This window comes from Anomalospiza imberbis, chromosome 20 (assembly GCF_031753505.1).
Source record: "Anomalospiza imberbis isolate Cuckoo-Finch-1a 21T00152 chromosome 20, ASM3175350v1, whole genome shotgun sequence".
NCBI classification, from domain to species: Eukaryota; Metazoa; Chordata; class Aves; order Passeriformes; family Viduidae; genus Anomalospiza; species Anomalospiza imberbis.
This window is the reverse complement of record NC_089700.1, coordinates 3973612-3985913: the sequence shown is the minus strand read 5'-3', so window position 1 is coordinate 3985913 and position 12302 is coordinate 3973612. Positions and strand designations below refer to the sequence as shown.

At 37.4% G+C, this 12302-nt stretch overlaps 1 protein-coding gene across 3 annotated transcripts in view; it reads right to left on the bottom strand.

Moving 5' to 3' along the window:
- Positions 1 to 12302, bottom strand: part of ZZEF1 (zinc finger ZZ-type and EF-hand domain containing 1) — a 56869-nt gene that overhangs the window by 34196 nt on the left and 10371 nt on the right. For all 3 annotated transcript variants that reach the window (XM_068210211.1, XM_068210212.1, XM_068210210.1), the window contains exons 7-21: positions 11228 to 11344; positions 10840 to 11018; positions 9721 to 9819; positions 8570 to 8661; positions 7418 to 7566; positions 6777 to 6888; positions 5470 to 5685; positions 4882 to 4982; positions 4375 to 4544; positions 3481 to 3614; positions 3111 to 3181; positions 2552 to 2666; positions 1778 to 1937; positions 719 to 840; positions 523 to 633 (exon numbers count right to left, since the gene is read on the bottom strand). In XM_068210211.1, the coding sequence (XP_068066312.1) occupies positions 523 to 633; positions 719 to 840; positions 1778 to 1937; positions 2552 to 2666; positions 3111 to 3181; positions 3481 to 3614; positions 4375 to 4544; positions 4882 to 4982; positions 5470 to 5685; positions 6777 to 6888; positions 7418 to 7566; positions 8570 to 8661; positions 9721 to 9819; positions 10840 to 11018; positions 11228 to 11344 (1948 nt within the window). The remainder of the gene's footprint in view (positions 1 to 522; positions 634 to 718; positions 841 to 1777; positions 1938 to 2551; positions 2667 to 3110; positions 3182 to 3480; positions 3615 to 4374; positions 4545 to 4881; positions 4983 to 5469; positions 5686 to 6776; positions 6889 to 7417; positions 7567 to 8569; positions 8662 to 9720; positions 9820 to 10839; positions 11019 to 11227; positions 11345 to 12302) is intronic.

The window sequence follows — 12302 nt, the reverse complement described above, 5'->3', positions numbered from 1 at the left end:
TTGATTTACACAGAAATTAGTTCTGAAGACATCCTTGGTATCATAATAAGGAAGCACTTCTAAAGCAAAACCCACCCATTCCTCTGGAGGAGGAGACTCAGGAGGAGACTGTCTCACCCACAGGTGACTACGAGTCTCCAGTCATGACAGAGAGACACTGGCTGACTAATGCAGATTTCAACATCTGTGCTACAGACATACAGATTTTACCTGCATCATGACAAGCAGTGAAGCTAAACATGTTAAGCATACACTATTTTTAATTTGTTTTCCCCTTCACCCACAGAATCCCCTCTTTCCTATCTACCTTCCGGGCTGCTCATTCCAGTTGCACTTTCTGACCACTTTGCCTTATCAGTAGATATGATTGTCATTCTTCACTCAACATTTCATTACACATCCTACACTTTTAGAAGCTTTCTAGCTCTTTTCCAATGCTCACCAATAGAATCACCTCAGTTTTCTTTCTTGCAATTTTGCTTTTGTTTCAGAATGTTTAATAGTGCCTGTGTCCTTAGTTACCTTATGAGGTTCACTACAAAGGCTTTTCAGTGGTTCTATCAAAGTGCTGAATCCCTGTAGCAGAGTACAGTACGGAATGTCTAAAGTGCAAAAATCCAACAAGAAGATGACCTAGGAGCAAACATAGGTGTCAGGAAAATGCCAGACCCACAGCCATGCCTCCCAGGAACAGGATAAAATCCCACAGGTCACTTACCAGCTGACGAGTTGCCATAGCAAAGACAGAGCTACTTATTTTTTCAACTATTGTTTTGCCACTATATTGAGATAAGAGTGACTGCAAGATTGTTCTGATATTTGACAGGAATTGGCCCACATCTAAAGAGAAAAAAAAAATCTTTTATAGCTACCTTAAGGATTTGTTCCCACAATTCACTTTATCAAATATTAGGTGCATGGTGATGTGCACAAGGACAAATACAGCAGGAAAGGATCTGCTGCCCCAAGGCTGCAACACCCAACACTTCAGAGAAGTTTTCTGTGATATTTCTATTGTGGAAACAAGTCATGCTTATCAACAATATCACTGAAAAAATAAGGGATGAGTAATTCTCTAAGACTGTTTCAACAAGCTCCATGCATCCAGTAGTCTCCACATACACTGCTAAGAAATGCAGCTGAAGTAAAAAGTGAGAGTAGGGATTTTTAACTACATCCTTACTCCATTTTTAAATGTAATACAGAAACACAGCAAATATATTTATATACAAGTAGCATAAGTATTGTGTAATTTTACATTAAATTACACCTTTGTTAAGTATTTGGCCCAATTAACTCAACACTGAGCTGCTGCATTATAAAAATCTAACAATCCCCCCCACAAAAAAAAAAAACCAACAAAACCTCTTACAGTTACCCAGCTTCTTAACCAACTTCTTGCTACTACAAACATCCAAGAATGCACATATCACCCCACAGGAGTTTACCAAAATATGGGATGCTATGAAATTACAATGTTCAAATGAAAGCCTGCAATTATTTGTTGTTTGGGGTTTTTTTCAGTATTTGGGCCCCAAAACTTACTGAAATGCTTTCTGAAGATTCTCCCAACGTAAGATTATCTGTACAGCTAAAACTCCAAGTTGCTAAATATGCCCACTAATTATTTCCTAGAGAGATTAAAAATGCTATGACAGTTCTGAGTATGCCTCAGGCAACCTTTGGTGATCCCTAATTATACTGCAATTTGCAAAAATCACATTTTAAAGTCCTGTATTGCCCCATATTTAATTCTGTATTCAGTCCCAGCACTTACAATTTTTAAGTATTTCTACTGCAAGATCCTTGGCTGAATTATCAGTGCCTTTAAGCTGCAGATAGCACCAGGAAAGGAGGCTGCCCTGGACAGACCAAAATAAGGAAGACAAGACTGTGCCACTCTCTTGCTGTGCAACATCCAGCATCATCATTTCACACTGGAAAATAAAGAACATTCATGAATGTAATGGAGCCTCCTCTGCTGCAGCATGACACACAGTATGCACCAAGTAAACTGGGATGGACACCAATCATCCCACTCACCCCAGAAAAAGATGAAATGCAAATGACAAGCAGCATGTAACACCCTGTAGCAAGTGATGGGCTTTGTTTTGATATATCACAACTTTAAATAGAAACAGCTACATATGAGTCACTTGATGTTCTCAGCACAGTTTTTCTGCATATGTAAATAACCCTCCTTCATTTCCACCTCCCTTAGTGACATGCTCAATCCTAGCCTCTCAAAATGGAATGATTTCTTCAGTACCCCAGTGTCTCCCCATAGAGTCTTTTTAATGCTATGGAAAAAACACCACATCTTACATATTTCATATTGGAAAAATATTATTCATTTCCTACTCTACTACTATGAAATGTCAGTGCTTAAAGGAAAACACTCAACTGACTGGAAAAGCTAATCCTACTGACTTGCACAGCCATGAACAGTGGCATCCAGGACAGGGAAGCTGTTCCTCAGTATCCATGGAAGCAGCTTGTGTTTGAGTGCCTACAAAACTCACGACAAAGAAGCAGGAGCAAATCCAGTTACCTCTCTTGCTGCCACAAGCAGAAGGGTGTCCATGACTGATAATACTTCACTTATGTCAAAATTTGCAGAAACTCCTTTCTCTGGTAACAATAAGAGTCCACCTGGATCTTCATCACTACAAAACAAAAATATTCTTACTAACCAACAACAAGGAGCTCCAAACAGTTCCAAACCAGAAATTTAGTATTTTTTGTGTCAAATCTGTAGAGATCCTATTGTGTAATTACAATGAAAATCAAGTTTGTGTTTTGATGACTCCAGACTAATTAAATCAATACCACCCATCAGCACTGACAAACAATTACTTAAAAAGCTAGAAGACAGCCTAGGAGAAGCCTAAGAGCAATATACTGTGATTTCAGCACCAATCTTGGCCAGTGCTTTATAGAGCTATTCAGTTAATATACTGAGTAGTAGCATGTCTTTTCTAAACAACATTAGTTGACTACTTCAGAGAATTATTGTTCAGGGGAGTAACGTTTCTAAAAAGGATTAAATACAAACTAATTAATAAATGTGGGGTATCACACAAATATGTTCCAATTTCAGGACCCCTTACCTGAAGTGGGTACACAACGATCTGAAGGCAAGATGTACAGATTGCTTATGTTCTTGCTCTGTGATGTTTTTCTAGAAAAGGAAAAATATTTATATTTATGATACATTCTGTTTTCCTCCTCTGTGACAAAGAATTCTAATTTCTGTGTTCTATTATTCATTTTTGTAAGAAAGGCAGGGTTAGCTCCTCTTTCTTTGGATAAGCTGCAGAGAGAAAAGGGGAAGGGTAAAAAGAGGCAAAGACAAAAATAAAAGGTTTTTACTTGAATGGGATAAAGCATGTATTATTTGAGAATAACAAGTCAGATTTGACCTCTTTTCTGCATAAAGAAAGCAGGCACTAAACAAACAATTTCTCATTCAATGTTTACCATCATGGTGAAGAGCTGGTGTCGCCTGGTCTGTCTATCTGGGAAAAAAACTGCTGCTCCACTGAGTAAGGTGTTCTTAACTTCCTCTTTCAGCATTTTCATTGGCATGAAGTTACTGTCCCCCATATCCACTACTGCTCGTACAAAAAGGAAACAAAATTACAAGTTCTAATTAATACCTCATCTAATATGTTAGAGGCATAACTGAATTAAAGGTTAGTCTACACAACTTCAAACCCTTGCAATCCCATTATACACACAGAAAAGGAGGGGAAACTTTTTAACTTACAGCAAGAAGGATTTATTTTAAGAAAGAATGTATCTATTCACCAAGTAAATGAATTCTAGGAAGATTTTAACTTGACACTCATCAAAGCTAATACAATTTTCAAGATGTGACAGATTCTATATAAAGTGTTTTCCCTCTAGCTCACTTCTGCAGGAGACTCTTCAAATGACATTTGAATAGAGAGTGTGCCACCCTACTCCAGTGAAATCTAATGTGTAATTCCCATTCTCTTCACTGGCTCTAGAGTCTTCCCCATGTTCCTGTAAACCTCACAGTCTACTCATGAGCTCATTTATACTGATATACAATATCAGAAATAAATAAACCCCAGTAATGTCGTAGTCAAAGGGTCACATTCCCTGGTGGTACAAGCAGGTGACACATTCAAAAGGAGTTTTCTGTTGCAGCCGTTTCCAGACCGTGTTGTCAGAAAGTCTACAAAACCATTTCTCTGGCCCAAGGAAAGTTTCTAGTGATAGACTAATTAGCACACACTGACGTGAAAGAGAAACAAAGGAACAGGAGGTGACTTGGCCTCTAGGAATGAGTATCTTTTCCCAAAATTTAATAGACAAAACAGTCAATATATATTGAATAAAAATTACCTTCACACAAATGTCTATAAAGCTCTTCTGCAGCTTCTGTGTGACCAGCTGTTTTGCTCTGAGGAGTTTCTTGAGGTTTAGCAGTTTTATTATCTCCAGTAAGTACAGAGAAGCAGCTCTGGAGAAGCTGCAACAGCAGTGTTTGAGCAAAGATACATTCTTCCCTTGGGCTGTAAGAAGATACACAACAAATAAAGCAAAAACTAGAAAAGCAGCTCTTTTGCACCAAATAATTATTGCTATGAAAGTCACCATTTCAGAGAGATAAAAACCACTGAGTGGAGAGACACAGCCAAAGGAAGTGTAGCTACCAGCTCAACTGATCTACAGCTCAAGCTTCTACATAACTTCGTGGTTAGAAGTCCATATGGCAGCAGCAGGGAAATGTTATTTATGTAAATGATGTCGTTTAGGAAGAACAAACTGCAGTAACTAAACAAAGCATATTTTATTTATACACATACAAACTGATTACTGCTTCAGCAGACACTAAAAGAAGAAACTTACTTTTGGTGCAGTTTATTGTAAAAATTCCAGAACAGCTGCAAATCAAGGCCTGTGAAATCTAAAAATGACTTGTATTTTAATCCACTCTCCTTCTGCTGAACCTTAAAAAGGCAAAGAAAATGCAGGATTGGAAAGTTATATCTATACAGAACACACTTATAAAACATAAATCTCTGAGCACTGGGCTTAAAGGAAAGCACAGCCATCTTTCCTATATATTTGCAGCTAACATGAATTCCAGTTGAAGTTTTTTCATAGACATTCTGGTGCCTAAATGTGACAGTTCATGCTGAAACCTTCTTATTCACAGAACCCTCCCCTCTTTCTAGGATCCCATCCCTTTTCTCCACCACCAGAACACTTTATAACCTCTACCTCTCCATCCAATTTAATTGGAAGTAATAAACCTTCAGCAAACATACAGAGAATTCTATTTTTCATAAATAAATTTTTCCACAACATGCTTTTTTAACCTTCGTTAAGAATACCCCAACTTTTCTTCGCCCATTCACAAGTGCTGTTTGCACAGCCTTATTCCTTTTAGCCTGGCAAACAGAAGCTTAAAAAAACCTTAAGAAATAAAAATACCAGGTCCTGTGCCAGCTGCTGGATGAAGTGAAGTGTCTTCAGGAGCAGAGTTGTGCCACAAACTGTGTCCTCCTCAGTCTTCCTGCACTGCAGGCAGCTCATGGTCCTGCAGGGCTCGTCCCGCAGGGGCCGCAGGTAGCCCAGAACACTCAGCCCTTGGACCCCGAGCCGTTCCACTGAGTCTTGTCTTGTGCACAAGAACTTTATCATCAAGTACTAGATGGATATAAAAACAGCACAAGATTTGGGTTTAAAAGCTGGTACAAATTGGGCTTTTAAAAGGTATGAGTGCACGTGGGTGAGGATTGAGGGGGGAAGCCTTAGTCCCTTTGTCTATCACTTCCGCAGGATTAAAATACTGAGCCTCAGAGTAAGGCTAAGTTTGATTTCTCCCTGCCTCCAAAAAGTCACAGGGATGGTTCTATGACCTCTACAAGTTCCTGCAAAGTTTGTTAATTCCTTATCAGCTCATTCATTGTGCACACACTGCTCCTCACTGCCACAGCTGCAGTATTCTTGCAGGTTAAAGAATAATTAGCTGCTTTTAAAAGCAAGCAGAAGATCAATATGTAATATTTAGAACATACTTTGACCAGTCTGTTCTCAGTGAGGTGCAGAGCACAAAACTGAAGGAACAGCAAGTCCTGCCATCCACATGCACTGGTTACTCTGCAGCAGCAGTGACTTAGCAAGCAGCAACAGAGACAGAAAAAATCCCAGTTGACACAACAATGCCACCAATTCTCTTAATCCCCACAGTGCAGATGGACTGGGGAACTTCAACAGCTGATTCCAGAACCAGGATCTGAAATGTAACATTCCCTCCAAATGCACCAAGCACTTAAAATCAAAACCATCTTCTGCCATTCTCAAAATGAAAGTCTCCATTCCCCAGGGACAGCAGCCTAACTGATGGAAATCCTTCATAATTGTTTGCCCACTGAAACAAGGGCTGAAGAACCTGGCTCTGAAAGAATAAATGCTATGACTACACAGGAGTTAAATGGTCTAGATACCAGACTAAAGCAACAATCATATTAAAACCAGTAATTTGCACATTATCACATAACTTTGCATTAAATTTGATCATGAAGCACCACTTAACTACAGATATATATATAAGTGCATACAGAGAAAAAGAATAAAATTCAGAGGACAAAAGTTGAATTATTAATTTAACTGGAAGCCTATTAATTTTTTTCTCCATTCAGTAGAGTTCTCCCTCACAAAACAGAATTTATTTCAGTTGACACAGAAAAGAGCCCCTGTTTGTTGTGACTGGGCCAAAGGGATTTGTGGCTTCTTACTTGGGAAACTCTGCATTGCTGCATTTTGACATCAACTTCATCCCATTCTTCTTCTACTTCAAACCAGCCAATAGGATCATCATCTCCCAAATCATCACATGGGCAACTGCTCCTGTGTATAAAAGAATGTAACACACTTTGTAAAGAAAAAGTTTAGAGACATTGCAAAGCTGTTGATACTCTATCAAAATACTTAAAGCATGTTATGGCTATAAAGATGAAGAAAGACAGCAGAAAGTTTCACAAACCCAAAGCTCCATCACATGCAAGGTTAAAAAAAAAACAAAACAAGAAAATCCTTTTTGTCATAGCCCTTAACCTCCCCTTACTCCTAAGCAACAGTTCTGAAAACTGATTTAATAACACTTAATTTAAAAATTTCTGTTATCATTGATCTGCACCCAAAGTAGAAGGCTTGTTTTGCTGTATCTCTTTTATAATAGGCCTTTAAATCAAGGGGTATATGTAATATATCCATATTTTGTTCAACACATCAAATTGAGGCTCATTAAAATCAAACAATTAAATGATGCACCATTTCTAAGTCACTTGGAACAACACGCAGTAGTTCGAGCGGCATTGCAAAACGATCAAATACAACGTTCTTTTTCCATGTATGCATTGCAAAAACCCATTTATACCTGGTTTTTAAGAACTGTTTGAATTCCCTCAGCTTCCATTTGTCGTAGCTCTCAAACCTTTTGAAGTGCTCCTCAGCATGGAACTTTTCTGAGGCACCATTGTACGCAAACACCAGCCCGCACTGCGCCCCGATGGCACCTCGCCGCACCTGAAGGGCAAAGCCACACAATGCAGTAAGGAAAATAAAGAACTCATGGAAAGCAACCAAATCCTGACAATCCTGGTCTCTGGAATTGCACAGGAAGATGAAACACATTTAGAGAAATGTTATGAAAACTTCTGTAACCCACTGAATTGAGATCATGTACATGGTTATTATTTAGTCTATTTATCACCCTGCCACCACCCTTACATTAACTAGAATTCCACATATTAATTCGATTTATTATAGTTCCACATATTAATTCCCATTTTGTTTTCCTTTTACATTAAAAAAAATAAACAAAAGTAAAATTATGTTTCCCTATTAATATCACTACAGTGCAAAACAACTCAGCTGCCTCTCCAGCTCCAGTTAAAATTTACTCGCCAGAAGTCCATGTTTAAATCTCTTTGACATAGAAATATGCATTGTTGCTCTGGGAATGAAATAATACTACTGCTTTGCTGTAAGTAAATAAGTCAATTCAGCTGCAGAAACCTCACTCAAGTTTTGTCTTGGCCATGAGATTCAATCACAAGACCTTCCTTTGAAACCAGGTAACAGTCACACCAAATTCAAATTACACTGGTGTCTCTAACCAGAATTTGAAATACCTTCATTTAATCTGAACTCACATGCTTTGTATATTGATACATGCTATTCACAGAGTCAAAAAGTTATTTTAAACATAAAAGACCTTGCATATAAATCCACACACTTCAGAGAGAAACCATAAACCAAATAGTCTCTGGCTTGAAAGAGATATTGCAAGATATAGATAAAAATCAATATAAGATACATGTCTTTACTACATGTTTTTGGTTCCCTGGAACAATTTAAGACCTCATTTTCCTGAAGTTCCCTCACTTACACTGAAGAAAAACTCTAAAATAGCAGTATTTCATAATGAATTTAAATTTCAGTTCATATAAAAAAATATCTAAATTCAATTCCACCACTAGGGGAAAAAAGTAAGTCTTCTACTTCAAAAGCTACAGCAATTACATACCTTTAATCTAATTTGTGTCACTTGAAATGAAGATTCAGTTCCAGTAGAAAGAATGATACTTGCTCTGGTTTTCCCAGTTTCAGTAAGAAAACCTAAAGCAGCAGTGGAACAGAATGAGTGCCAGTGCAGGGTGTTTGAAAGAGAATACTGGGACTGTGGGCTGAAGGGGGGAAACAAAACCACAAAGCTTTTCCAGTGAAATGCCCAAATGTTTCCAAATAAAAGGGACTAAAAAGATTGTATTTTACACAGAACTCTCCAGGCAGTATCTCTCTGGGCACTGCAATATCTGCAGCAGTTTCAAGAATATTTCCCTATTAAAGTTTATTAGTAATTCCCAAATATTACTTTGGCTGAGCTCAGTGAATAGTCCCCCAAACTGTGACCCACAAAACAACAGTAGACAAGCCACAAAATAACTAAAGAATAAACTCAAACAATGCACATGAACTAACAAGGTGTAAAACAAGCATTTAGAAAGTGCCTGATTTTCTGTCACAATGACTTTCATTTACCATAGCACTGCACAAAACAAACGATTTAAAAAAAGATTAGGTGGCATTTCACTTAAAAAGGAGATCAAGAAACAAAAATCACTTTGTTTAGGTTGTATTCAATACATAAAAGCATTGCATTAACAAATAGAGGCTTTAAGAGAGAATGAATAGGTACATGCAGAGAGAATTTCAATGATTTCTACAAACTCTCTCCCATCAATATTTGGGAAAGTAACAGATTCATGACTTCAACCCACAAAGTGTGCTCAAGGAGAATATTCCCTGTGGCAGCTCACTGCTGACTTCCACGTAGAATATTAATAACTCTCTCCAAAACCCAATCTTTTTGTTTGGGTTGGCTTGTTTTGATAATAAACTGGTTTATGAGTATTCCATAGTGCTGCAAAATTCAATTTATATATTGTTTTTGTTTGGGTTTTTGTTTGTTAGTTTACCTTTTTTTAAATTACAAAACTTCCATAGCATAAAACTATAAAGACATATATATATATGTATATATAAATATATATATATATATATATAAGTAAATATGGAACTCCAACACAGCATTGTTAACAATTAAGTTTGGTGGAATCATCTAAATTAAATGATTTTATGATTCTAATGTTATGGATTTTAAGTTCAGGCTCTTACCATCCCCAGTCCATGGCTCTACAAGGAGGTTTTCAGGCCCTGATTTATCTTCTTTTCCCTTTACATCACACGCTTGCAGAGTGAGTCGTAAAGGCTTTCCTGAGTCAAAAAATCAACAGGTTTATCAAATTCATTTTAAATGGTAAAATATATTTTCCATAGTTCTTCGTTCAGAAAAAAAAAGGAAAAAAAATACAATACTATGAGATTTTTACCACTGTCAGACACAAAAAGGGGAGGAAAACTGGAATATGAGAGATACATTAATCTAAGGTAGCTGGAGTTTTAGATATAGACAGAAGGACAATGAAATTCATGACAATTAATGTTCTTTCAACTGTTGCCACACTTTGGAATTCACAATCCGTGAAATACCACTTGTCTTACAAAAGGCATTAGCAACTCTGGGGAAAATGAACCAATTTTCAAAATTTTTGAAAGTAAACATTGATAACTATAAAATAATCCATGTACTCTTTGGCACAAGACAAGTACTGAAAAAAACATATTAAAAGGCAAATAAAGGGCAGAATTCTTCATGAGAGACCAATGAGAATCTCAGAAGCTGACACCTGAGAAAACACAGATTTATCAAACAAGTACAGCAAATACAGCAAAATCAGCTCTACACTCATGACATACTCAGATTACAAAAACTTAATTTTAACTCATCTTACAAAAGTGGGGAAAAAAAAAAGAACCATAAAGGGATGCTAATGGCATTACATTGAAAATGCATCTTGAATTGGTACATGCCTGCAGGAGAGCATTCACAGAGGCTCACTCACTCAAATAAATGTCTTACTGGAAGAAGAAAAATGCTTCCTGCCATCTGCCTTTTAAGCAACACAAACACCATCTATCCCCATGATGATACAGGGGCCATGATCTACGAAGTTCATGTTTTCTCTCTTGAGAAGATCCTACTTGGTTTAACTCTTTAATCACAAAAAGCTGATCAATCACCAACTTTTTGGGCAGTTCAGCTGCTAGGTTGTGATTTCAGTGAGTTTTTAATTAAGAAGATTTGGGTAATTTTAAAACCCACCAAGTGGAACAACTCAAAGCTGTATATTTTCTTAAGCCTGCAGAGTAAAGGATCCAGGATTGTTCCATTACCATATTTATAGAGCAGGTTCTGTCTGACTGCTGCCATGGAAGAGATAAGGGAGGAAGCCTTGTATGGAGTGTCCAGATGATCAGTGATTGCACAAAGGGAACTCAGCACTTTGGCAACACTCCCCCGGGCTAAGGCAAAGGCCAGGAGTGTCAGCTCCACCTCTGGAGTAGTACAACAACTGTGAGGGAAAACAACAATGTGAAAAGAAAATTTGGGACATTCTGGTTTTCAATAAAGACAAGCTGCCAGAGAATCTCTCAGGTGCCTGTTTCTTGATGTATTTGCATTTTCTAGATACTTAAAAGAGAGCGTGTGAGTAAAGATGCAAAAATTTAATTTGAAGACTCTTCCAAACCACTTCCCACTGCATCAACGACACAAGCTCACCTTGTTATTCTGATAAGGAAGCTATCTACTTCTTCCAAAACATTTGGTGATAAGAAGCTTGAAAAATCTGTGGAGCCTGGTGTTAGGGATAGAGGTGGCATATGCTGCAGTGCTTTCCTAGGAAAAAGTGAAACATAATGTCAGGAAACCAGGCAGAATTGGAAAAAAGAGCCTCCCAATGTGAATTAGAGGCTTGAATCTTCATGCTTTGAGTGGGCAGGTCTCTACAAATTGCTTCTGAGTGCACAAAATCTATTTACACAGATTCTCTTCAAAATGGAACAACAGCATTGCATTCTAGGCAGGGAAAGTTCAATGACTGCTGGGTAATCTTGAATCTAGTCTCAATCTCAGATTTAATGAGACAAACACATCAAGTAGTTTTAAATTAAATCTGTGACAGCATTAGAAATAGCTTAGTGTCCAAGCTTCATTCTAGACCAATTTAAATGGTCTAGAATTGAGCAACAGCCTGTGAATAAAGTGGAAATTGATTTGAAATTCCCTCAGAAGAATAAGAGAAACTAAGAGAGATACTTGTTAACTCAAATCAGATTTTTCTGAATTCCCAAATATATTGTGATAATCCCTGAAATCAGAATTCTCAAGCAGTTTCACCAACATTATTCTATCCAATACTAAAGTTTTCAGTATTACAGTTATTCCTTCCAATTCTAAAGTTTGGGGGTTTTGCTGTATAATTCTAAACAATTAATCTAATTCCTGAAAGCATGACTTTAGTCAGGATTTCTCCATTATAATTTTTCAATGCTTTATTAACTCAGTGTTCATGTTATATTTCAAAAAAAAAAAAATCTAAACTTCACCAAAACTGAAGGCCCTCAGTTTCAGCAAAGCCTGCAACTATGGACCTAAGGTGTGAGCATGTATGGAGTTATCTAAACTTTGAAGAGATTTCACAGATGACATAAATTAAAAGATAGGCTTAGTGGACTTTAGCCTACAGGATTCATTAACCTAATGACTGCCCTGCTCTTCAGTGTGGTGACATCATGCTAACTGAGCCCTGTAAAAGCTCATGTGGGTGTGGAGAGGTTTTATTAGGATTCCAATC